This window comes from Citrus sinensis, chromosome 5, assembly GCF_022201045.2.
Source record: "Citrus sinensis cultivar Valencia sweet orange chromosome 5, DVS_A1.0, whole genome shotgun sequence".
NCBI lineage: Eukaryota > Viridiplantae > Streptophyta > Magnoliopsida > Sapindales > Rutaceae > Citrus > Citrus sinensis.
The window spans coordinates 173,601-197,665 of NC_068560.1; the positions used below are offsets into that span (position 1 = coordinate 173,601).

General features: G+C 32.8%; 3 protein-coding genes and 1 pseudogene across 7 annotated transcripts in view; 3 read left to right on the forward strand and 1 right to left on the reverse strand.

The window, feature by feature from the left end:
* The first annotated feature begins 6,402 nt into the window (after nucleotides 1-6,402).
* Nucleotides 6,403-10,296, forward strand: LOC102628801 (glutathione S-transferase zeta class-like). 4 transcript variants are annotated; one of them, XR_369782.4, is made up of 11 exons: nucleotides 6,403-6,551; nucleotides 6,672-6,738; nucleotides 6,844-6,900; nucleotides 7,032-7,117; nucleotides 7,217-7,288; nucleotides 7,849-7,902; nucleotides 8,006-8,081; nucleotides 8,837-8,898; nucleotides 9,555-9,614; nucleotides 9,813-9,966; nucleotides 10,124-10,296. XR_369782.4 is itself a non-coding variant. In XM_006470719.4 (11 exons), exons 1-10 carry the CDS (start codon nucleotides 6,549-6,551, stop codon nucleotides 9,912-9,914), a joined length of 639 nt encoding a protein of 212 aa, XP_006470782.2. In that variant the 5' UTR covers nucleotides 6,403-6,548; the 3' UTR covers nucleotides 9,915-9,943; nucleotides 10,124-10,296. The 4 variants fall into 4 exon arrangements, 3 of the variants coding, with proteins under 3 accessions (XP_006470782.2, XP_006470784.2, XP_006470783.2); XM_006470719.4 differs by having other exon boundaries at nucleotides 9,813-9,943; XM_006470721.4 differs by having other exon boundaries at nucleotides 9,813-9,915.
* The window catches only part of LOC102606924 (glutathione S-transferase zeta class-like), a 102,845-nt gene continuing 85,182 nt past the window's right edge, over nucleotides 6,403-24,065 (forward strand). The window contains exon 1 of the mRNA XM_052440525.1: nucleotides 6,403-6,551. Within this exon, the coding sequence (XP_052296485.1) occupies nucleotides 6,549-6,551 (3 nt within the window). The 5' untranslated portion in view covers nucleotides 6,403-6,548. The remainder of the gene's footprint in view (nucleotides 6,552-24,065) is intronic.
* Nucleotides 10,903-15,101, forward strand: LOC102629538 (glutathione S-transferase zeta class-like; annotated as a pseudogene).
* On the reverse strand, nucleotides 15,392-17,838 carry LOC102629917 (uncharacterized). 2 transcript variants are annotated; one of them, XM_006470723.4, is made up of 4 exons: nucleotides 17,257-17,838; nucleotides 16,113-16,755; nucleotides 15,941-16,032; nucleotides 15,392-15,841 (listed from the first exon to the last, which is right to left on the reverse strand). In XM_006470723.4, the coding sequence occupies exons 1-4, from the start codon at nucleotides 17,748-17,750 to the stop codon at nucleotides 15,706-15,708; spliced, it is 1,365 nt and encodes a 454-aa protein (XP_006470786.2). In that variant the 5' UTR covers nucleotides 17,751-17,838; the 3' UTR covers nucleotides 15,392-15,705. The 2 variants fall into 2 exon arrangements, with proteins under 2 accessions (XP_006470786.2, XP_052296482.1); XM_052440522.1 differs by having other exon boundaries at nucleotides 15,687-15,836; nucleotides 17,257-17,837.

The window sequence follows — 24,065 nt, forward strand, 5'->3', positions numbered from 1 at the left end:
GGCAAATTTTTTGTATGGGATTTATAAAAATTATAATTTATTATAATGTAAAGTTCATTCTTAATTATAACTAGCTCAAATTAGGATCAAAATTTTATACAACTATACAGAGATTATTCTTATAAAAAGTATCACTATAGACATATTTTATTGTATATTGATTCTATTTGTTGAGATTTTTTATCAACTAAAAAGAAACTTGTTAAATAGAGCATAGTAATCCCTACTTGTTAGTGAATTAGATGAAGCTGGAGCAAAGCATGATGTTGTTATGTAGCTGGTTGCAGCAGATCAAATCATTAAGCTGACCTGTCAAAGTTAGTTAGCTGGTTGAGCTGATGTGTCAAGTTAGTTATGCAGCAATTGGTTATGAGTTGCAACAATCTCTTATGAGTTGCAACAATCTCGTGTGTGTGTCAAGTAGATTGTAGCTCAATATAAATATCAATTTATAGTCATTAAACTGTAAGCTTTTAATAAATAAAAGATTCTACAGATTTCTTTGCAAAGCCTTTCTTTTATTTTCTTTCATTTTCTAGCCTACCAAACAATATAGAACTAAGTTTCTTTCACTAATTTCGGATTGTCGTAGCTTATAAAATATGTGCTTTTGTTGTGCTAAAAAAACAAAACTCAGCTTCGTAAGAGAACAGAACAGGGCATGCAAAAACAAACACCATGTAAGAAGCAAAATCGTAGAATTTAACATTAGATGAGGATAATGATTTTGTTTTTATCCCGACTTTTAATTATAGGGAAAATAATTTGTGGTTTTGTTGAGATGATCGGAGAGGGTATAATTGTCCCTAGAAAAGAAAAAAAGGTCATGGTGACCATTAAAGGAAAAGGGCACTTGTGACTATTTACAGGGTGTCGTTTTCCGATTCGAATAATTAGATGACAATTTAGTCATGGTCAATCAACCCGATAGTTCATTAAAAACTTAATTACCTAACCATGCACAGGCATATTGGATTAATTTAAAGGGTTTAATTTCACTTGAATGACACGTGTTTTAACAAATACTAAAAAAGTAAAATAATTTTTAAACATAGACGGATAGGTGATAATCGTTAACTTATTTTTTAAACGTAAGCAATGATGAAAACATCCTAACTACTTATTTATTTATAAATATATCCCATATGACAAGGACAAAAAAATAAGAACAAAATTCAACTCATACCACAAAATTCTTATCCATCACCATCTTCTTCAATCAATCAACAAAAGAACCCCATCAATTTCACCATCAAACCAATCGTCTAACAATAAACACTTAATAGAGTTGATTTCTTTAATTTTTGTGTAGATTAATTTGAGCTACATGAATCAATAGGGTTAAAAATTATGTTATTCTATCATAACGTTAAACAACAAAGAAACACGTACGCCCAATCGAAAAGAATCCATATAATTAATGAAACCCGAAACAAGAACACTAGACCCTAAAAAGAATTAAAGGGCGGTAGGAATAACTCTATAAAGAAGAATAAGAAGAAGAAGATCAATGGTGTGAAGAAGAAGAAGAAATAAAAAGAAAATAAGGAAAAACGAAAAAGAGTCAACAAATTAAAAATATGATGAGGAAAAAGAAGATCGATACCAAGAAGAAGAAGAAATAAAAAGAAAATGAAGGAAAAACTAAGAAGAAGACGGCAAATAAAAAGGTGAAGAAGAAACAAAGAAAATTTAGAAGAATGCTAAATTAGGATTATGTTTTCTTACTTATTTTAATTTCTTTCCATTAGGATTATTTTTCTAACTGCATTATAATTTAGGGTTCTAACTAGATTAGAATTAAAATTCTGCTGAGCTACTACAAATAAGTAGTTCTCATTATGTTTTAGAGGAAGCAATACTAAAAATTAATTCCAAACCCTGTTAATCCTTTCCTCTCCCCTCTGAATTCTTAAATTTTTCACCTTTTCTTTCTTGAATTCTCTAATTAAAATCCTAGAACCTATCATTTTTTCAGAGCATATTTTTCCTGCCACCCGTTTTTCTTTTTCGTTTAACTTCAAAAAAAACACACAGTAATATAGCATCCAAACGTTTTAAACGTTTTGCCATTAGCCTTGACTTTTGATTTAGCTTTGATCAAGTTTATTATCACCAACTAATATTGACTTTAGTGAGTTCTGTAAGTAAAACAACCACAGTGAGATAAAAATTTAAATAATAGCTAATTTAAACAACAATGTAAACGAGCAATCAGAAACAGCAAATGAATAACAAAAGAGAAAAGGAAACCGAAACAGAAATATAAACCCGAGGCCTGCACATGACAGTTTCTTTAAAACAGATTTACCACCTCTTGGAGTGCTTTAGGTTTGCTGGTATCTGTTTCCCAGGATACAACGGGCACGAATTTTCGGTCAAGCATAGACAGGTAATTTCGGCGAACAACAACAGCGGCAAACTCGATCAGAAAAAACAGACGAAGGAGTGAAGAAAAAACCACAAGTGCTCTTAGTGCTAATTTCAATGTATCGAAAAACAGAAGAGGAGGTGTCTTTTTATACTTATGTGAGGATGTAACAGCTGCTTTGTATTGAATTTTCGAATTCAATATGTTTTATTTGATTGTTGTAATAGCTAAATCAATTCAATGAATTGATTTCAAAATTGAATTAAAAAAAACGTGAATTATATAACAGCTAAAAAATAATTATTGAAGCTGTTACAAATCCTTTGAATTCAAACCGTGAAACTGTTACAATAAAAAATTCAAAAGGAAATTAAAAACGTGCCAAGCTTGCATGGATGATTGTGGGCTGACATTCACGTACGCAGGACGCGCGAGCGCACACGAGTTCAACCAAATCGGTCTTGGATTTGCACCCCCCTGCGCATGCGCATGTGGAGAAAGCCGCTATCCTTATAATTTTTACTCATGTATAGTTAAGTGTTTATATATAAACACTAATCGCTAGGCTTCTTTTTCCCATGTGGGATAAGCCTCATTTCCTTTCAAATTTCCAATTTCAAGGGTGAACTTTGAGAACAATTTCTCATTTACCCAAGCACCATTTTGAAAAAATAAGATTATACTTTTGAAGTATCAACGGAGTAGAATCCGAACCTCACAAGAGTTTTCACTTTCGTTAAGTGGGACCCACTCAAAATGTCCTCAAAATGGCATATATACATGCTATTTTTTCAACAAGTTCCACCACAAGCCATCAATCGAACCAATCATTAATCTCAACCAAGTGACCACACCTAACCTAGAACCACCATCAATTGTCAACCACCAACACCAAAACCCCGAGTTTTGTTGATAATGTTTTTTAGATATCATAATCTTTATAGTGCTTGAAGAAAAGTTGCACAATTGTTTCAAGTTGATGAAAAATTTGTAGCCTTAACCGCTCAAAATAACGTTCTACAGGTAATTCTACAAGACATTCTTGAAGGATTTGGCCAGTTGGGCAAGGCAACATATTCATCTCCTCATCCTCATGAAGTTTGTATGTTAGAATGTAGGGGCTCCACCCAACAAGAGATAAGTATTCGCCAGCATTGTGACCCTTCCAGAAAGGAGGCAATTCATGTTCTCATCAAGGAATTCACACTCATCAATTCTAGTTCTCCATGACCCGGCACCAAACCCGACATCCACTTCACCAACCCCTTCTTTATTGGGTTCAATACCCTCTGCCTTGCCCAAACAATTATTAGCATTTACGCATGCCAAGAAATGTTCTACAGAGGTTTGTTTTAATTGTGATGAGCAATTTAAGCTCGAGCACCATTGCAAACAACCTCAGCTATTACTTTTAGCAGTTGATGTCTTCCCTTCTCATCAGTCCAATACTTCAGTGGTTTTCATTCTGCCAACACACTATTTTGATTAGAAGTCGCCTGATGATTGTTTGAATTGAAAAATGTTGGTTAGTGATCCTAGGTAGAAGTCTTATAGATAAGCCTGTTACAAGGGGTGAAGAATGTTAGGATCCTAATAGTTTATTTTAATTTCTTTCCTATTAAGATTAGGTTTTCTTATTGCAATAATGATTTAGGATTCTAATTAGATTAGAATTAGGATTGTGTTAAGCTACTATAAACAAGTGATTCTCATTATATTTTGGAGGAAGCAATAATAAAAATTAATTCTAATCTATGTTAATTCTTTTTTCTTCCTTTTGAATTCTTAATTTTTTTTATTTTTCTCTCTTAAATTCTCTAATCAAAACTCTAAAACCTATCAAGAAATGATCCAAAAGAGAAGGAACAAACTAGAAAAGAAAAGAAAAATAAAAAGAAAATAAAAAAGAGAAATATATTCTATTATTAATTTTTTATTGGCGACTCCCATTTTACCCATGCGTCGTTATATTTAATGAGAAAATTTATGATTTATCTGAAATACTATCTAAGCAATCTAAGAGGGGGGTTGGATTTCTAAAAATTATGAAATACTTGAACAAAACTTAATGCGAATCTTAAACGAATTTAAAACAATAATAAATAAATCAACCAAAATATAAAGAGATAAGGGAAAAGAGATTCAAATACAGAGAATTTTTACGTGGTTCAGGCAACCTTACCTACGTCCACGCCTCCAAGCTCACCAGGTTTGAGAATTTTATTAGGCAAGCCTCCAAGGCTTCAAGAACACTTACAATTGACTTCACAAATGTCAATCAACCTTTACACCAAGAGATTATTCTCAATCTCTTAATCCAAGTGTATCACAACACTTATAATCACTCAAGACAAAGATTACAAATGTGTTTTTCTCTCACACAAAATATATTATTACAAATCAATGTTCAATGTGTGAATAAATGAAACAAGAACAATTTTAAGGCTCAATGAATATTGTATTCTCGATTACAAGCCCAATGATAACATTTTGATCAACTCTTGTTTGAACTTGATTGGGTTTATTTATAGTTGGAGTTGAGAAATAGCCGTTATTGACTTTCTGCACGAAATCGGATCACCGTTAACAGTTATCGGTTAACCGTTTTGACTGCTCCAAGTGACTGTTAAGCTGAAATTTAAATAATCGGTTGACCGTTTGCCACTATCTATTCGTCATTAATTTCTAGAGACTTGCAAAACAAATTTTGGCTATCCGTTCTTGCTAAACAGTTCAAGGTTATCATGGAATGACATTTTGAAAATTATCGATTAGCCGTTTGCAGTTAACGGTTCGTTGATTATTTTCAACAACCTGCAAAAACAAAATGAACTTATCCATTTTTGTTAAACGGTTCAAGGTTAGTACAAAATTTCAGTTTGGAAATTATCAGTTAGCCATTTGATATAAACAGTTCACCGTTTAATTCCAGTAATCTGCAAAACACACTAGCCTTATCCGTTTTTGCTAAACGATTCAAGATTAAAGATTTATCCTCTCTAAAATTTATCGGTTAACTGTTTTGATATTAACGATTCACTGTGTACTTTCATAATCACAATTTTAACAGAATTTCGCAGAGAATTATTTTTCGATTAAAGTTAACGATTATACATGTTTCATGAACATATTTAGAAATAGGGAAAATATCCACCGTCCACCTGTTTTTTACACCTTTTTCAAAAATACACAATTCCTTCATTTTTTGGCTAGACTCCACTTAAAGTTACATTTTTTTTCACTTTTCCACTTCCGTTTGGAATCCGTTAAGAAAACTAATGGAAACTTAAAAAAATGACTATTTTACCCCCAAAACGAAAATTATAATTTCACCCTAAAAATGCCAAAAATAATAAGATTTAATGATAAATATCATTATTGGTACGTTAATGAAGTACAAAAAAATCTTAACTATTAGAGATTATAACTCAATGAATAATAAAATTTTACTTATCTTAAATTCAATTAATGGTTTGTGAGATTGGAATATTTTTAATACTACTGTTATAATTTAGCATTCTAATTACCGACATATTTTAAAAAAAAAACTTGCATTTGATGGTTGTGGAATTAATGTCTTTATTGACCGATGGGAAAAATTATTAGATTTAATCTGATTATTTTTTATAATTTTTAAGGTGAAATTGTAAGTTTTGTTTTGGGGGTAAAATGGTCATTTTTTTAAGTTTCCGTTAGTTTTTTTAACGGATTCCAAACGGAAGTGGAAAAGTGAAAAAAAATGTAACTTTAGGTGGATTCCAGCCAAAAAATGAAGAAATTGTGTATTTTTGAAAATGATGTAAAAAACGGGTGGACGGTGGATATTTTCCCTTAGAAATATTATACGGCTTTTAAGAAATTATTTATTAATAAAAACTCCAACATTTGTAGTCAGAAATATATAAAAAAAATTTCATAAAAATCAATACTATAGATATATACACGTTAATATTATCACCTAATCAACCTATATTTAAAAAGTATCATTTTTTTATATTTATTGAAATGTTGTCACTTAAGTGATATTAAGCCAATCTACAATTTATAGTTTATGGTTCACACGGTGGAACAAAACGCCATTATTTTGCTTATTATAAGAAGGCAGAAGTGTTAGGTCAGTCTCTTCAATCTGCAGTGCTTGTGTAGTCTGGTTAGAGACAGAACCTGTTGATAAAACATGGTACGATAGAAAATCCTCTTCTGGTTTCATGTTATGGTGTTATGATTTTACATTTATTATTATTATTATTTCTACTACTACGATCGTTATTAAGACTGAAATTGAGACTATTATATTAAGCTGAAACTGTTTTCATACTGGAGGAGTTCATGCTCACATCGTGTCAGAATTGGTCTCAACTTGAAAGGTCATCTCTTTTCTTTCAATACATTGAATTTTGATTCACCCTTCTGAATTAGTTTGTCAAAATTTGATTTTGTTTGCTAATTTTTATGTAACTAATTAATTACAGGGTTAGAATATGAGTACAAAGCAGTTAACTTGGTGAAAGGAGAGCAATTCAGTCCTGGTGAGTGACTATGTCTTAGTAGAAATGTGAATAACCATCATTTTTTATAACGATCTTATTACCCTGATGGTAAGACTTCAAAATTGGATGTGGGCTTCACTTCTCTTGTTGTTTTATGTTTGGTTTGGTAGAGTTTTTGAAGATCAACCCTATTGGCTACGTGCCGGCTTTGGTTGATGGAGATTTTGTTGTATCTGATTCTTTTGCCATTTTAATGGTTAGTCATTCATTTGCAGCTTTTGATTTTAGATTATTTCTGTGGTGTTTGATACTAATGGTCATTTGCTTATATATGGGTCGATTGTGAATTTTACAGTACCTGGAAGAGAAGTATCCTCAGCCTCCATTGTTGCCTTCTGATCTTAAGAGAAAAGCTATCAATTATCAGGTCAATTTCAAATTTGCTTTTCTTTCTTCTTTTAGTTATCATCTCTCTTTTGGTCTATTTCGCTTTGCATCGGTAAACAAAGATTATCAGACTCTTGTTATAGCTTCAGTTGCACATGGTAGTGACATGACTAAATCCATGGAATTTAATGCTAAGTTTCGTTGCAAATATGTCAACTTTGCTGGTTTGTCCTATTTATTAGTTCAATCATGCATCAATAATGTGCCTCTCAATTTTTAGAGAAGAAAAGGTAGAAGTTTTTCAAAATATATGTACCCTCTATAGAGCGTCTGCAAATGTAAATCATATTAGTGCCCATACAGATAACTTTCTATTGCATGTTTCAGACACCACCTATAACCGTAGAGTTCGCAATGCACAACGTAACAGAGATAAAGAATCCTAATTTTCCTGTTCTGGGCATGCAATAAACTATCCATTTTCCACTGCATTAATGTTTTGGTTGTGGAACGTACCGCATCCATTCTCCTATGCAATTTTATCAAAAGTGTGTGTCAGATTTGGAGACCAATGCATTTCCTTTTGTGCCCAATTTGCAGGCTGCAAATATTGTTTCCTCGAGCATACAGCCTCTTCAGAATCTTGCTGTAGTGGTCTGTTTCTAAAAGCCATTTCAATCATGAGTTTAAATGTTTATTACATGGTTGTAATTTTTTTTTTTGAAATTTATTCTTTTTGCTTTGTTTATATTCACAGAAGTACATTGAGGAAAAAGCTGGTGCAGATGAGAGAGACATCTGGGCTAAAACTCACATTGGAAAAGGCTTTGCGGGTAAGTCTTACATAAATGTTACGCTGGAAATATTAGAAGATCCATGTTAATATACCCATTGAGCAATTTTAATTTTTTAAGTTGATGAACTTGAATGGTTATTCTTGGAATTCTTTAGGTTTGTACGAGTTTTTAATCGGTCCATTGATGGGCTTCATATGATTAGTTTTAAATTAGTTTAAACTTAGTTTTAAACTTTAAAAAAAAAAAAAAAACTGTAGCTGTGCACAAATTCACAAGCAGATATATGTAAATTTCCATGCAAAGATATGCAAATATAGACAAATGCATTTGTTAAAATGAAGATGCCAGTAAAATACCAAAAAAATAGATTTCAATACACTAACAGACAAAAAAACACAGTTTCATGTATTGAAATCTGTGTTTTTTGTATTTTACTGATATCCTTACTTTAACAAAATGAGAATGTCCTCACTATATATATATATATATATATCTGCATGTGTGCGTGCACGCGCGTAGACATTATTGCAGTATATATCAAAACTTACCTTTTTTTTTTTTTGGTCTCTTATCCTGTCTCTGACTTCAATATGGTCATAGATTCCTGTTTGGAAGACACCTATATATGTATATAACATTTTCAGCATTATCCGGTGGAATATTATCGTTGAAGTTAATTTCGTTCTTACTAGAGAGTCTTTACCAACTAATATCCATCTTGCAGATTTATGACAGTTTCTTTTCCCAACATCAGTTTTCTGGCTTGATCTGACTACAGCTTTCATTTTCAGCACTTGAGAAGCTGCTAAAAGACTATGCTGGGAAATATGCAACTGGAGATGAAGTTTTCCTGGTTAGTTTTCATTGCTTCATCTATGTTCGTAGTAAACCCTTCTACAACACACAAAGCTCATTCCAAAAGCAGGGAGTAGAAACCCCTATTGGTGGAATTGAGGTTTAAGATTTTAGTTTTGAGGAGGGTTTTTTGGGGATCATTCTTATTAATTTGGGCAGAGCAGACAAGGTAGAAGAGTATATATACTTGCAATTGCAATATATAGCCTGGAGTTTATAAAATCAAAATTAACCTTGGCTGTAAGTGGGTCATCTATGCATTGAATTTCTAATAACTGCACTGATCTATGGCTTTTTCATGTATTGATTACTATTGAACATTGAGGTTACTCTCATCTTTCTATTAAAAATATGAAGATAATCATCTGACAGAAGTTAGAGAGAGTGAGTGAGGATGTAGCATGAAAAAAACCAGTAGAAAGAACAAGGATTTGTCTTTGCCAGTTTTATCCTTTATGGCCTGAAGTACATTACAAGGTTGCGAGTTATGACTGGCTTCAGTTTTCTGCGATCACTATATGTATTTGGTTGTGCTTTGCTGAACTGATATTTGGTTGGCCACAGTAAAACTTGATTTCTAATTTACCAAGATACAAGAATGTGTGAAGGGAGTTTACGTGATATGACTATCAGTATTATATATGTTATCTGCAGGCAGATTTGTGTCTGGCACCACAGCTTTATGCAGCGGTCAACAGGTTCAACCTTGACATGGTAATGCTTTCCTTTGCAAATTCATGTATTGGTTACATCTTCAAGCAAATTATTTATCTCATTCAAGATTCAGAAAGAGACTATATTTCTGATTTGCATTGGCACCATATTCTACTTTAACACCAGTAAAAATAGACCTTCCAATCCAATGCATTACTTTATCTATGCATGTGACAATGGATTTTTCTTTCCTTGCAGACCCAATTCCCTCTTTTGCTGAGGTTGCATGAGGCATACAGCAAGCTACCGGCATTTCAAAATGCTGTACCAGAAAAACAACCGGATGCCCCTTCATCATGAAGTAATAGTTATAACAAAATACTGAGGCAGTATGCAGTGACACATTGTACCTGTAATTATTAATAAACTGAAGCTATTAGTATTGGAACATTGTTATCAAAGTTCTTCCAAGTTGTTTTCTAATCCACTGTGGTTAAGTTGCATGATCAAATTACCATTACTGCTGTGTTAAGGTTATGTTAATGCCTTTTGGTCTTTCTGTGTTTCAGATCAACCTTTGTTGACGCTCAGTAAGCAGCATTAAGTGTGAACATTGGGATCTTTTACATGAGCTTTCAAGGAGTCAGGGAGTAGGAGTGGTTTGTTCTGTTTTGAATATGTATGGTGTTACTCTATGATAGTAACCATTGAATCAATAAATAATAAGAATTTCTTGAGCTCATTTGGTTTTCTGTGTCATCTAAAACACGAAGTGTCTTTGAATTGAATTCTTAGGATAGTTCAATTGTAGGTTTTCGATCTTTATGTTCTGCTGCCTCTTTACTCCCCTCTCTCAAGTTGGTCTAAACACAAGCAAGCATGTGTATATTCAAGTTCTCATTCTAATTGTAGGAATTTTTTTTTTTTAAAAAATTTTGTTGGGTGGCCAATTACTCTAGGGACTGGATATTATCGATGACGAAGTTATTATTATTGGTTGAAATGAAAACATAAATGCTTTTGGACCACAAGAGTTAAAAAAAAAAAAGCAAATGATTTGTAACTTATCAAAAAGTTGGAAGAAAAAAAAGAAAGAGAGAGAATACATGTTGGCGGATCATATGGTCTGCAAAATTGAGTATGTGAATTATTAATTTCTTGCAACACAAGGAGTACCGGCATTAAGGGTACAGATGACATTAACAATCAGAAAAATAAGAGAAAAAAATAAAAAAATCAGTAATGTAATATCGGTCCAAATTTTTGTTTGCGTAAAAAGAAAAAAGGATGAGTAAAAAAAAATCAGTACCGTACTATCGGTTCGAATTTTGTTTTGCGTAAAAAGCAAAAAAACAGTTAAATAAGTCAGAGAGAAAGAGAAAGATGAGAGACAAACTAGGAAATAGCATTTTCGTAATCCATGTGGCTTGGAGGTGGAGTCATCACCCGCCCCTGGTCAGTTAAGTGAAGCTTTCATTCCTTGTGGATAGAGAGGGCAACGTTATAATGGAGTTGAGTAAAGCCTGATTTCAAATTTCAATTACGTCACATGCAGATGCGGGCTAATAAAATATACATTGCTCAATGCTGGCCAGCCAACGAGATGGATTTCTGACAAATGTGGGTCTAAATAGTTAGATGACGACACGGTATTAGTCCGTCAATAACAGTGAATTTTCTAGCGTTGGGGCGCCTGTCACTTCGGTCTGCTGTATCCCTGTGGCCTGGTGGTCGCAGAAACACACCTGCTGATCATAAAACATGGTATGTTGAAAATCTTCATCCTTTTCCATGAATTGTTGTTACAAATTTATGTTATTATTATTCATACCGTTATTAACAGGCAAGTGGAAAAGATAGTAAGCTGAAACTGAATTCACACTGGAGGAGCTCATGTGCACAACTTGTCACAATTGCTCTCAACTTGAAAGGTCAACTCGTGATCTCCTGATTCAACCCTTTTGAATTAGATTGTCAAAATGTGATTTCTGTGTAATTAATCACAGGGTTAGAATATGAGTAAGAAGCAGTTAACTTGGTGAAAGAAGAGCAATTCACTCCTGGTGAGTAATTGTGTCTTAGTATATATAAATTTATAATCGTCATTTTCACCCAGTGGTAAATTTCAAAATTGGCTGTGGGTTTGACTTCTTTCGATGTTTCGTATTTGGTTTTGTAGAGTTTATGACTCTTAACCCTATTGGTGATATGCCGGTGATGGTTGACGGAGATGTTGTATCTGATTCTTTTGCTATTTTAATGGTTAGTCATTCATTTGCTGTTTTCGACTTTAGATGATTTCTGTGATATTTGATACTAATGGTTATTTGCTTATACACGAGTTGGCTCTGAATTTTGCAGTATCTGGAAGAGAAGAATCCTCAGCATCCATTGTTGCCTTCTGATCTAAAAAGAAAAGCTATTAATTATCAGGTCAATTTCAAATTTGCTATTCTTCAATCTTTTAATTATCATTTCTTCTTTTGGTTTATTTCACTTTGCATCAGTCAATGTAGATTCTCAGACTCTGCTTATAGCTTCAGTTGCATGTACGAGCGGTAACGTGTCCAAATCCATGGTTTTGTTGCAAATATGTTAATTTTGTTGGTTTATCCTATTTATTAGCTCAATTGTGCATCATTACAGTGCCTCTCAAGATTTAGAAAAGAAAAGTTTGCATTTTTCAAAGTATATATATGCTCTATGCAGCATCTGGCAAATGTAAATGGTAAGCATACAGATTAGTGCCCATACAGAAAACTTTCTATAGTGTGCTGCAGAAACCTGCTATAGCCATGAGTTGGCTTGCACATTGTAACAGAGATGACTCTAACTGTCCATTTATTTTCCTCTGCCTTTATGTTCTGGTTGTTGACCTACTGCATTCATTCTGCTATAAAATTTACCAAAAGTGTGTCAGATTTGGAGACCAGTGAATTTTCTTTTGTACCTAATTCGCAGGCTGCATATCTTGTTTCCTCGAGCATACAACCTCTTCAGAGTCTACCTGTACTGGTCGTTTCCCATCAGGACTTCTAGTGACACTCACAACATGGTTGGAATATTTATGGAAAATTTTATTCTATTTGCTGCTTTCCATTTACAGAAGTACTTTTGAGGAAAAAGTTGGTGCAGATGAGAAAGTTGTCAGGGCTAGAACTCACATAGGAAAAGGCTTTGCAGGTAAGTATTACATAAACATTACATTGGAAAAATTAGAAGATCCATTTTAATATATCGAATAAGCAATTTCAAATTTTTAAGTTGATGAATTGGAATGGTTATTAGTGGCATTCTTTAGGTTTTTACAATATTTTTTTAGGTCCATTGATGAAGATCCATGTACTTGAATGATAAGTTTTAAATTTAAACTGTAGGTGTACATAAATTCACAAGCAGATACATGTATATTTCTGTGTCTGCATATGCAAACACAGAATATATATATATATATACACATATATAACATTTTTAAATATTATTCTGTGGAAAATTTTCATTGAAGTAATTTTGGTTCTTCCCGGAGAATCCTACCAAATAATATCCATCTTGCAGAGTTTTGACGGTTTATCTTTCCTTTTCTGTCTTGATCCGACTATAGCTTGCATTTTCAGCACTTGGGAAGCTGTTGAAAGACTATGCTGGGAAATATGCAACTGGTGATGAAGTTTTCCCGGTTAGCGTTTATTGCTTCATCCATGTACATCATAGTAAACCCATCTATAGTACACAATAGCCTGTGCAAGCTCTTTCCAAAAGCAGGGAGTGGAAACCCCTATTGGTCCAATAACGGTTTAAGATTTAAGTTGTGAGGAGAAGTTTTGGTGGGTCATTCTTATTAATTTGGGTAGAGTTGACAAAATACAAGAGTATATACTCGCAATTTCAACATACAGCCAGGAGTTCATAAATCAAAGTTAACCTTGGCTGCTTGTCGGTCATCTATACATTGAATTTCTAATAATTTTATTGATCTATGCCTCTTTCATGTAGTGATTCTTCTTTCTATTGAAAATATGAAAATAATCATCTGACAGCAGTGAGAGAGAGTGCGTGAGGAGGTAGTGTGAAAAAGAAAAAAAAAAAACTAGTAGAACATGGATTTGTCTTTGCCAATTTTATCCTTTATGGCCTGAAATACACCATAAGGTTATGAATTATGACCTGCTTCTGTTTTCTGAGATCACGATGTCCACATGGTTCTTTTGAGCTGATATTATGTCGGCCATGGAAAACTTGATTTCTAATTTACCAAGCAATAAGAATGTGTGAAGGGAGTTTATGAGATATGACTACTATTATATATATTATCAACCCCGCAGGCAGATCTGTTTCTAGCACCACATCTTTATTCAGCAGTCAACAGGCTCAACCTTGACATGGTAATGCTTTCCTTTTCAAATTCATGTATTGGTTAAATTACATCTTCAAGCAATTCACATCCGTACCATATTCTACTTCAAAATCGAAAAAATATGGAACTTCCAATCAAATGCATTACTTTGTATGCATGTGACAAGTTTTTCGTTCCTCAATGTACATGCAGACACAATTCCCTCATTTACTGAGGTTGCATGAGGCATACAGCAAGCTACCGGCATTCCAAGATGCTGTGCCAGAAAAACAGCGTGACACCCCTTCATCATGAAAGAGTAGTTTCAATAAAATACTAAGGAGGTATGCAGCGAGGGTACCCATGATTACTAATATAATGTAGCTATTTGAACTTTCTTATCAAAGTTCTTCAAGTTGTTTTGTAATACACTGTGGTTAGGTTACGTGATCAAGATTTCCATTACTGCTCTGTTGAACTAATGTTAATTCCTTTTGGTCTTTCTTGTGTTTCAGATCAACCTTCGTTGACTCCCTAGTAAGCTGCAGCAACTGCGAACATTTGGATCTTGTACTTGAGCTTTCGAAGAGTTTGCAAATGGGGCCAGGTTGTTCCGTTTAGAATCTGTATAGTATTACTGTATGATTATAGCCATTGAATCATTAAATAATCAGAATTTCTTGAGCTCATTTGGTTTATGGAATGTGCCTGGACCGATTCTTAAGAGTTCAGTTGTAGGCTTTGGATCTTTATATTCTGCTGCCTCTCTCTACTTCTTGGCTTTCTGAAGTTGGCCTTAATAAAGGAAACCAAAGAAGAGAAAGACTTAACACAAGTTGAAAACAGAATCGATTTATTGCCTTCGATTTGTGAACTATAAACAGAGTTGGTCAAAATGTAAGTTTTCCCGAGAAACAAACAGGGTCTCCCGCCCATTCTTGTTTGCACATTCAGCAAAGCAAGACATAGCCTTTCGTTAAAGAGCTGAGAAGAAACCCACACTGATCAAAACTCAAAACCCATCTTAAAAACACAATCCCCATCACAATTCTTCCACAACTTTTCAATTCACAAGCTGACCCACTTCTCATTCACAGCAACTTCTGTTGGTCAACAAAGGAGCTTAGAGCTTCACTCTCTTTAGAACTCAGTTGTAGACTGTTGCACTTCTCATTAGCTGCTAGACATTATTAATAAATGACATCCTTTTAGCATTTGTTTGTTAAAAATGAGAGCTTTAATTCTGTTTCTTCTAATTTACGCCATACTTGGATTACTACTGATAGGTTGATGTTGTTTTATGTGAAAACTGCATTCGGGTTTTGAGGCTTAAAGAGAGCTGGGATTATGGGTTGAAGTTATCAGTTCTCAGCATTTCAAGCAACGGCGCAACTACTTGATATGAATCATCAAGCTAAGAGAACCACAGACGATAATAATCAAATGAAACAATCAAAATCACAAGAAATATAGAAGATCAAAAGTAATGGAATCATGAAAAATCTAACCCAAAGGAGGCATGTAAAACCTCGATAACAAAACAAATCTAATTATACCAGAATGTTTAGTTTATATTAGATGACATTGGGTGTGGTAAAATGCTAAATAGACTTCTGACATAAATATGTGAAAAGCCCAGACATGAATGTCACAATGAAGCAAGAACAAAAATAACCTTTGTCCCACTTTTGCCTTAGTTGATCATGTGCCACGCTGTCAGGATATCTTCCACCTCTTAACTTCCCAAATCTCTTTTCTTAGAAGTGCCACAGTTCTGACCTAATATGCTACTCTAGTTGGTTGATCATAGCTACTCTGTCAGAATATCTTCGTCCTCTTAACCTTACGAATATTTTTAATTCCCATATTACTGGCTGTTATAAGCTTGTAATCAGAGTAGGGCATTTCGCTTAGCTTCCCAAATCTCTTTTCATAGAAGTGCCACAGTTCTGACCTAACAATGAAAAAGATCAAGTGAGGGAACTACATAACTGGGAAAGTCAGAGGATCATAAGGATAAACAAAAGAATGTCTGAGTTCCATTAGTTTTTACCAGTATGCCAAGAACTGAAAAGGTGAATATTTTCCGTAGATTGATTCGGCAATTATTTGCACTGTTTTACTAGTGCAATTTCTAGCATGGACCTGCATCAATGTAGTTATCAATAGTATCCAAAACTCTTCCAACAAATGAGGATGCTTAAGGAAGGGTAAAAATAATTCACCTGTTTCAAATGCCTAATAGTTTCAGAATCAGTTGGAATCACATGGTAAAATCCTATGCATACAAGTACATTGTTCCGTGTAAATGGTCCAAATCCATTAATCTGACTTAGCTGCTCTGCCAGCTTATTGTAGGTTGTTAAGCTAGCTTCATTGCACGTATCTTCTAGTTCTCTTAACTGAATTTGGCCATCAACAATACCCTGGGCAAGTTTTAAGATGCGACCTGCTCTGTAGCCAAGGTTGCAACGTTTTGCCAGAAAACTCTCGTCAAGGTTTGCTAGTTCTCTTGGGCTAGGGAAGTTACCAATCCTATCACAGGCGGATGGAGGATCAGTTGTAGACAGCTCATTCAATCCATGCAAATCACTTTCAATGTCGTTTCGAGGGAAGCTTGGTTGCACATTCTCTTCCAGAGCTCCAGTGCAATCCAGCTTCAAATTCATATCATCTTCTGAGCTTGCTTTGCTCTCCGCAATCCTGCTTGTCAACTTGGAGGCAACTTTCGAAACTTTCTGCCTTCGCTTTGATTCTTTTCCTGCCGGTGTTTGAGGAATAAAATCTTCACTGATACTGGGTGAACAATGTTGAAGTTCCCACTGAAGCTCACAAAGGGCTCTAGCCATGTTCAAAGTTCTCGGCCACCTATTAAAATTACACGGGTCGCTGGCTTCAAGTTAGAAATCAAACTTCAATAATTTGCAAATTTGGATTCAATTTAAAAACCTCATAGTATGAAACAATTTTTGTGAAATGAGGTTCAAATTGAAATGTTAGGGTAATGATAATTGATAACTGTTATGCTTTTGCTTAGTTGCAAAAGCAGAGCAGCTAAAGCGTTTTGTGGGTAAGTAATATGTAGCAAATACCCACTCACTTAATCCATTCAACAACAAGCATGGATTAAAAGTCCTAGAGCATAAAAAGGGAAAAAAAATGTGGGTAACATTTTGGTTATACAGCAACAAAATTTGACAGCGAGCTCTATGAAGATGTAACAAAATGGGGCTAGCAATTGCAAAATACGCAAGAAACAAAAAAACACGACTAAACCAACCAAAGAAGGCACATTATATCAAACAGGTGATGGGCAAAACGAAAACGCTAAAAGGAGAAGAAAATAAAGGAAAGGATAAGAGAACAGACTGGCAATTGCAGAGCAGCATGCACTTGACCATATCTTCAAACAAAGTAGGCGACCGAAACACTCTCCCACTAAAATCCGTCATATACTGAGACTCTTCCCCTTCCTCCTGGGCCACTTGACGTACAATCCTTTTGAAGTCTCTCACATTCCTCTCGTCAGCCTCCGACAAGCGCAGCATTCTCTTGACTTGAGCAAGCAACGCGTCCTGCTGTTCTTGAGAAAGTGACGGCGCGGACCCAGAAGCAGAATTGCGAACTTCGATGCGGAGAGAGTGAGGGTCTTGCTGGGGTTGACAGATGGTGACGTCGACTGAGACTGAGGGAATATCGGTGTTGTCGAGAGAATTAGAGAGATGGAGAGGCCGAGAAAGGGATCGAGAAAGAGGGTCCCAGCGATTCGGAGACATCATGAACAGGCCGTGGCTGCACACCGCGGCCTCCAGATTGAATGTTTCAGCAAGTGGAAGCTTCAGCACACTCTCCTCCATTCCCATTCTCGTTTCTCGATGAATGAGCAGCTAACTATTTATTAGAAATGTTTCGATAATATTTTTATACCCCTCACAAAAACTATATGATATAATAATATTTTTATACTCATAATAAAATGCGCCAATTTTCACCGGATAACGACCGGCTAAATAAATCATTGGGAATTTGGCGTATATACTAATACTATGATCGGCGAAGTTTTGTAACTTTATTTTTGCATTTGTAAAGTCACGAGCGTGAAGGATTGGTCCTAAAAATGATCACACAAAAGTGTTGTAAGACTGTTAGCACGAACAACAATATCACGCTGCGTTGAAATTCTAAATTAATCACTTACAAATCACACTGGTATAAGTTATAACATTCGCTCAAATCATGAAAGTCAATTCCTTCGATCATCCATTTCATAAGCATATATACAGATGTAAAAAGTCTTACCATGGAAGAAAAGTGTGGTAGAAATTAGCTAGCCCGAACTTTCGCGGTTTCACAAGCTGCAGAAAATCTGAATTTTCTTTTTCTAAATATAATTTAGACATTTACATATAAATAAAAAAATAAATTTATGTAACTTTTATTTGAATGAGAAAATATCGTAATAAAAAATAAATATTATTTCTAAAAATATCTCTATTAAATATATACATTTTTAAACTTCAAAATTAATTCCTTTATTCTTTTTGATTTATAAGGATACAAATGTTAAATATTATGTTTAAAATTTTTATTTATAAAAATAAATAAGATACTACTTATATTTATATATTAAAAAAATAAACGTGTTATTTAAATATTTATATTCAAATTCAAACTTAAATAAATAAATAAATGTTACCTCAGTTTAAATCATTGAAAAATAAATTGCATCTTGTCACATAAAAAGGAAATTACTAAAGAAGATAGCAGTTAAGACAGTCGTAGACGCAATATACTTCCAAATTAAACGTATCTTATTATTGAACTTGAAACTTTGAAAGACACTTGTTCGTATGATTTTGCTGTAGAATTACTCTTAAGGAAAATTGACACTTTCATCTCTCATACAAATTGTTAATGCCAATTGGGTTATTTATAAAATTTTAATGGTCATGGTGCTAAATTATTAACAAAAAGAGCAAACGATTAGATTACAAATGTGACAATTATAACACAAAAATTGACTAAATTTAATTTGTACAAGTATAGTGAAACCTCTCTATAATAGTATTTTATATAGGAATAACTTCAATATAGTCGTGAAAAATTATGACCTCAATTTGGGTTATAAATTGTAATAAGTTATGATTTTCTCATATCTCGTCTTAAGAAACTTGTCTTCACATAATATATTATAGTAATTTAGACATTGATAAAATTCAATGTATAGACATTGATAAAAGAACTAGATATAATTTTAAAAAATTAATGCATGTATCTATGTAGTGTCGGGAATATGCAAAATCATTTTAAAAGTATAAATATTTGTATTCTCTTTATTATTTTTCTCGCAATATAAATTTTATAAATATTATATAAAGATTTGGTTAGTGGTAACAACTCTAAATAATAAATCATTATCCGAAATAACTTTTAAAAAATATTTATATCTTAAACATTTAGTATAATATAACATATATTTTTCCACAACATATAAGTAATTTTTACTAAGGGAAAACAAGTTTCGTTAGAGCAAATCTAGAAAAGTTATAACTTATTATAATTTAGAATTTATTCTTAATTATAACTAGCCCAAATTAGGATTAGAATTTTTTCACTACAAGGATTTTTAATTATAAAATATCACTATAGAGAGGTTCTACTATAATACTAGTGGTGAAGTTATAATATTTTGATATACGTTTCTTTCAGTTACAGTATTTTTATAATAAGTTAAAGTAGTAATAACATTTTACCTCCCTAATGATTTTAATTTATTCAATAAATATATAATTTGGTCATTTTTTTAAATAAGTCACTAACTCAAATTGAAAAAAAAATTAAATCAGGGACATAGTTAAAATAAAAATAAAAATTCTATTATTATAAAAACAAAAATAAAATATAAGGGACTATGAGAGAATTTTCCTTGGGCTAGACTCGGCATAGGCTCCGCCTCTCTCTATGTGTGTATAAAATAATTATTTAGTTAAGAAATAAATTAAAGACAATAAAAATACACAATTTGATGTGAATATACTATTAAACCATGTGACTTAATAGAGTTAATTTTTAATTTCTAAGGATATATGTAAGTATATATCCTTAATTTCATCATTTTATTATTGAATGCATGACGAGTGGAAAGCATATTTTTAATTTTATTCTAACAATTGAGATTTACATGAAATTAGAATAAAGTACTTTTTTTAGAGAGAGATTGGCTTTATAGAAAGTAAGGAATTGATACTAGGAGTTATAAAAGAAAAAAAATTAAAATTAAAAAAATTAATTGAGGTTATTATTGAGATTTTATAAGATTTATAGAATAATTCTTTATATATTTACTAGTTATTTTTAGTTAACTGAATTATTTTATTGAACAAGAAAATAATTGAAAAAGTAGGGAACAAAAATAAAAAAAGCTAAATTCAATCCTTAAATTTGATTTCATAATTAAAAAAGTTAAATTTTATTAAAATTTTTGTAGTATTTTTGATAATATAATAAATTAAAAATATCTTATTGTTAATTTTTTTTTATGTCTTTCTACGTTAAATTGAATTTCAACAACAAAATAATCAATTTACTGTAATCTTATTAATTTTCTAATAAATGCTAACGATTTCGTAGGTGAAATATACATATTCTGAAATTAAGATATATAAATGGGATTCAGTTATGGTGCAATTATGGTACCATATCACAATTGTTTTCAACCATTATATATAATCATTAAATTTAAAAGTAAGAGATCTAATGACTGAAAGTAACAGTGGTATGGTACCATAGTCGCATCATAGATAAGTCCGTGTAAATAATATAACTTATGGGATTCAGTTATGATGCAACTCTAATACCATACCATATTTTTTATCTTTATCTCATATAATGATTGGATTTAAAAACAAGTGATCCAATGCACAAGAGACGACCACGTTTTTCGTAAAAGAAACCGGGGAAACCGGTTAAGAAAAGGTTTGGTAATTAACGAACAACAATCTAAATTCAGAATCCCAATTATCCTTACGGTCTCAACGGCTTCCAAAGCTTGATCACTAATCAAACTACACCTACCTAAATCCAAATTTGTCAAAGCTTGAGCTGATTTATTAACAAACGAAATAAACCCAACATTGCCAATACTGTTTCTCCTTCTCAATGAAACTGTACAGAACTTTGAACACCCATTTGCTGTAGCACAAATACCATCATCAGCAACATCATCAGAATCTTGACGGTTTTCGTTTGAGATTAACATTAAAAATCTGCATTTTAGGTCATGTTTTGGCCACAAATTATAAGATGCATAGAATAATTCTTTATATATTTGCTACTTATTTTTAGTTAATTGAATTATTTTATTGAACAAGAAAATAATTAAAGATTAGGGAATAAAAATAAAGAAAGCTAAATTCAATCCTTAAATTTGATTTCATAATTAAAAATTAAAAATTATTAAATTTTTATAGTATTTTTAATAACATGATAAATTTAAAATATATAACTGATAATTTTCTTATGTTTTTCTATATTAAATTGAATTTTAACGATAAAATAATAAATTTATTATAATTTTATTAATTTTGTAACAGATGATAACCATTTGGTGGGTGAATGATTAATTCCTTAAGATGTGGGTCCGCCTATGTTGCAACAGTTGTAGCATACCCCTGTTTTTGTTTTTTATGATTTAATTAGTGTCAAATTTACTTGAGCACCTTACACTATTTTCATTTATAATTTGTTCATGAGTTTTAAAAAGATAAAATTATCCTTCTTGACGAAGGTGGAAGAAAATGGAGTTAACCAGTACAGCCAGCAACAAAAGCACGCTATTGTTAAGTCTCATCTCCATCAACCTTCGTGACCCACCACCATGTTTGAAATCGCTTAAAAACCGCAAGCAACACAAACAATATCTCCCCCACAAAACCACTTATCGGCTATGGGAGCGTCTTACATGCGCTGAGCCACCACCTCCAACGCCGTTATTGTCACAAGTGAATAATCAGAGTTCTAATGTTGAGTGTCATGTCCAGCGAATAACGATTTTGTTGTCTCTATTAGTAAATGATTAAGATCCAAAAACTTTTGCTAGAGACCAATTATTTGTCCACTAAACAACAACAAGAAGAACAGCCCCACCATAATGAAAAAGAGAGCAGCAACAACCAAAACTTGCAAATGATTTGGATTTGTCAAGATTAATGGAAACGAACGGCCACCCATCATCACTCATACAGATTGTTGGACTTTGAAATTGAGATTGGAAGAGAATCTTGAATTATCGCTAGTTAAAATTGGAGTTGTTGAGCTCATGACAAAAGTTTTAGCTTGAAGGCTAAATAAGTTTGGGATCAGGATTTGGAATACTGGATCTGAAACTAAGGGATTTGATGACATAGTAACGAAGAAGATCCCCATCAAAACAATTTACAATTCCTTTTGACAGAAGCAGTCGATTTGAGTTTAGAATTGAAGTGATTGCCATGAAATTTTTAGAACATTTAGGGGAATTAATGTCATTTCATTAATATTCCTTAAGTTTAAAATATGTGAAGATGAAGATGGAGATGGAGATAAAGATCATGATGATGGAAGAAGATGAATGTGAGAAGTGATGATGATGGAGATGAAGGCGAGAGGAAAGAGATAAAAAATCTTAAATTTTATTTTTAATTTATAAATTTAAGGGTATTATTGTCTTTTTGTTGATATTAGTGTCTTACGTGGATTAATATGTCTTGGATGTAATCCAAATAAATATTTTAATATTTATAAAAATAATAAATATGAAGAGTGTGAGGTGTTAATTAGAATTTTAATGATGTATGTAAGTAGAAAGTATCATATTATTTCTTAGTATTTTATGAATAAAAATGAATATAAAGAGCTCAATGAAATTTAGTATTTGTTAAATTACAAAAGACAAAAACTGGAGTATGTTACAACCGTTGCAACATAGGCGGATCCGAAAGACGTATAAATGATGTAATTTAAAAGTGTTATTATGATTTTTTTTTTATAATAAAATAATTTAAAATTAATGGCCGGTAAGTTTCCGCATTCTAAATTTAAAAAAGGGATCAGGTGTCCGATTGTGGGGCCTCTGGTTACCGTATCACTTTTATTGAAAAATGAGGCTTATGGGAATAAAGTATAGAATAAAGATGAACAACCACTCGACACAGTCCGAGTGGTCAGGATTTGGAGGTTAGCCGTTTGGATTTTCATAAAAGTATTGTGAGATTTTTTTTTTAATTAATTGAGTGAATGTGATTTTTTTTTTTTTATGAGTGAGGAGTAGATATTTTTTAAATATTTATAAGGGTTAAAATTTGAGTAAAATTTTATTAATATTGATGTAAGTTGATCTCAATAATAATCTGATTTATAAATATCAATTATAATTTCATATAATATAAATTATAAACTAAACAATAATCTCATTTAATAAAAAAAAATAATAACACTTTTATTGAAAATGAGGCTTATCAAGTTGAAGACGCGTCTAGATTAAAGAAGAGTAAAGTGGAAGACACGTCGCATTTTAGATGTAATAGGCTTGAAGCCTTGAACCCTTTTCCTCGTCAACAACACATAGTACGCTTTTTCATTTTGCTCGACTCTCCACGCTTACTGTTCAATTTTCTGATTTTGCTTTCCAAAACTCAAAGTTCTGTTTCTTTCTTTGCGCCAAAAAGAAAAAAAATGTCAATCATCGGAGAGGCAATCCTTACGGCGTCCGTTGATTTGCTGGTCTATAAGTTAGCTTCAGTGGGAATTCGGTTGTTTCCACGCCAAGATCAAATCCGGGCCGATCTAATGAAGTGGAAGACGATGCTTTTGAAGATCAAGGCGGTGCTTGCTGATGCTGAGGAGAAGAAGAGGACTGATGAGATTGTGAAGTTGTGGCTTGGCGAACTTCAGAACTTGGCTTTGATGTTGAAGACTTGTTGGATGAGTTTCAAACTGAGGCTTTCCGGAGGATGTTGCTGCTTGGAAATGGAGATCCAGCTGCGGCTCATGATCAACCCAGTAGCAGTCGTACAAGAACAAGTAAGTTTCGGAAGCTGGTAGGCTTGATTGTTAGCTGCAGCAAGTTCTGGGAATTTCGTTTCCACTTTAGAGGGTGGAGTCCTCCAGAAATAGAAGGGTAAAGAGTAGAGACTAGAGAA

Coding starts and splice junctions, on each gene's coding strand:
- LOC102629917 (XM_006470723.4), bottom strand. CDS start 17,750: ATGGGAATGGAGGAGAGTGTGCTGAAGCTTCCACTTGCTGAAACATTC. Junction 16,033..16,112: donor CTATTAGGCATTTGAAACAG/GTGAATTATTTT, acceptor ACATTGATGCAG/GTCCATGCTAGAAATTGCAC. Junction 15,842..15,940: donor TTTCAGTTCTTGGCATACTG/GTAAAAACTAAT, acceptor TTTCATTGTTAG/GTCAGAACTGTGGCACTTCT.
- LOC102628801 (XM_006470720.4), top strand. Junction 6,901..7,031: donor AGGAGAGCAATTCAGTCCTG/GTGAGTGACTAT, acceptor TTGGTTTGGTAG/AGTTTTTGAAGATCAACCCT. Junction 7,118..7,216: donor ATTCTTTTGCCATTTTAATG/GTTAGTCATTCA, acceptor TGAATTTTACAG/TACCTGGAAGAGAAGTATCC.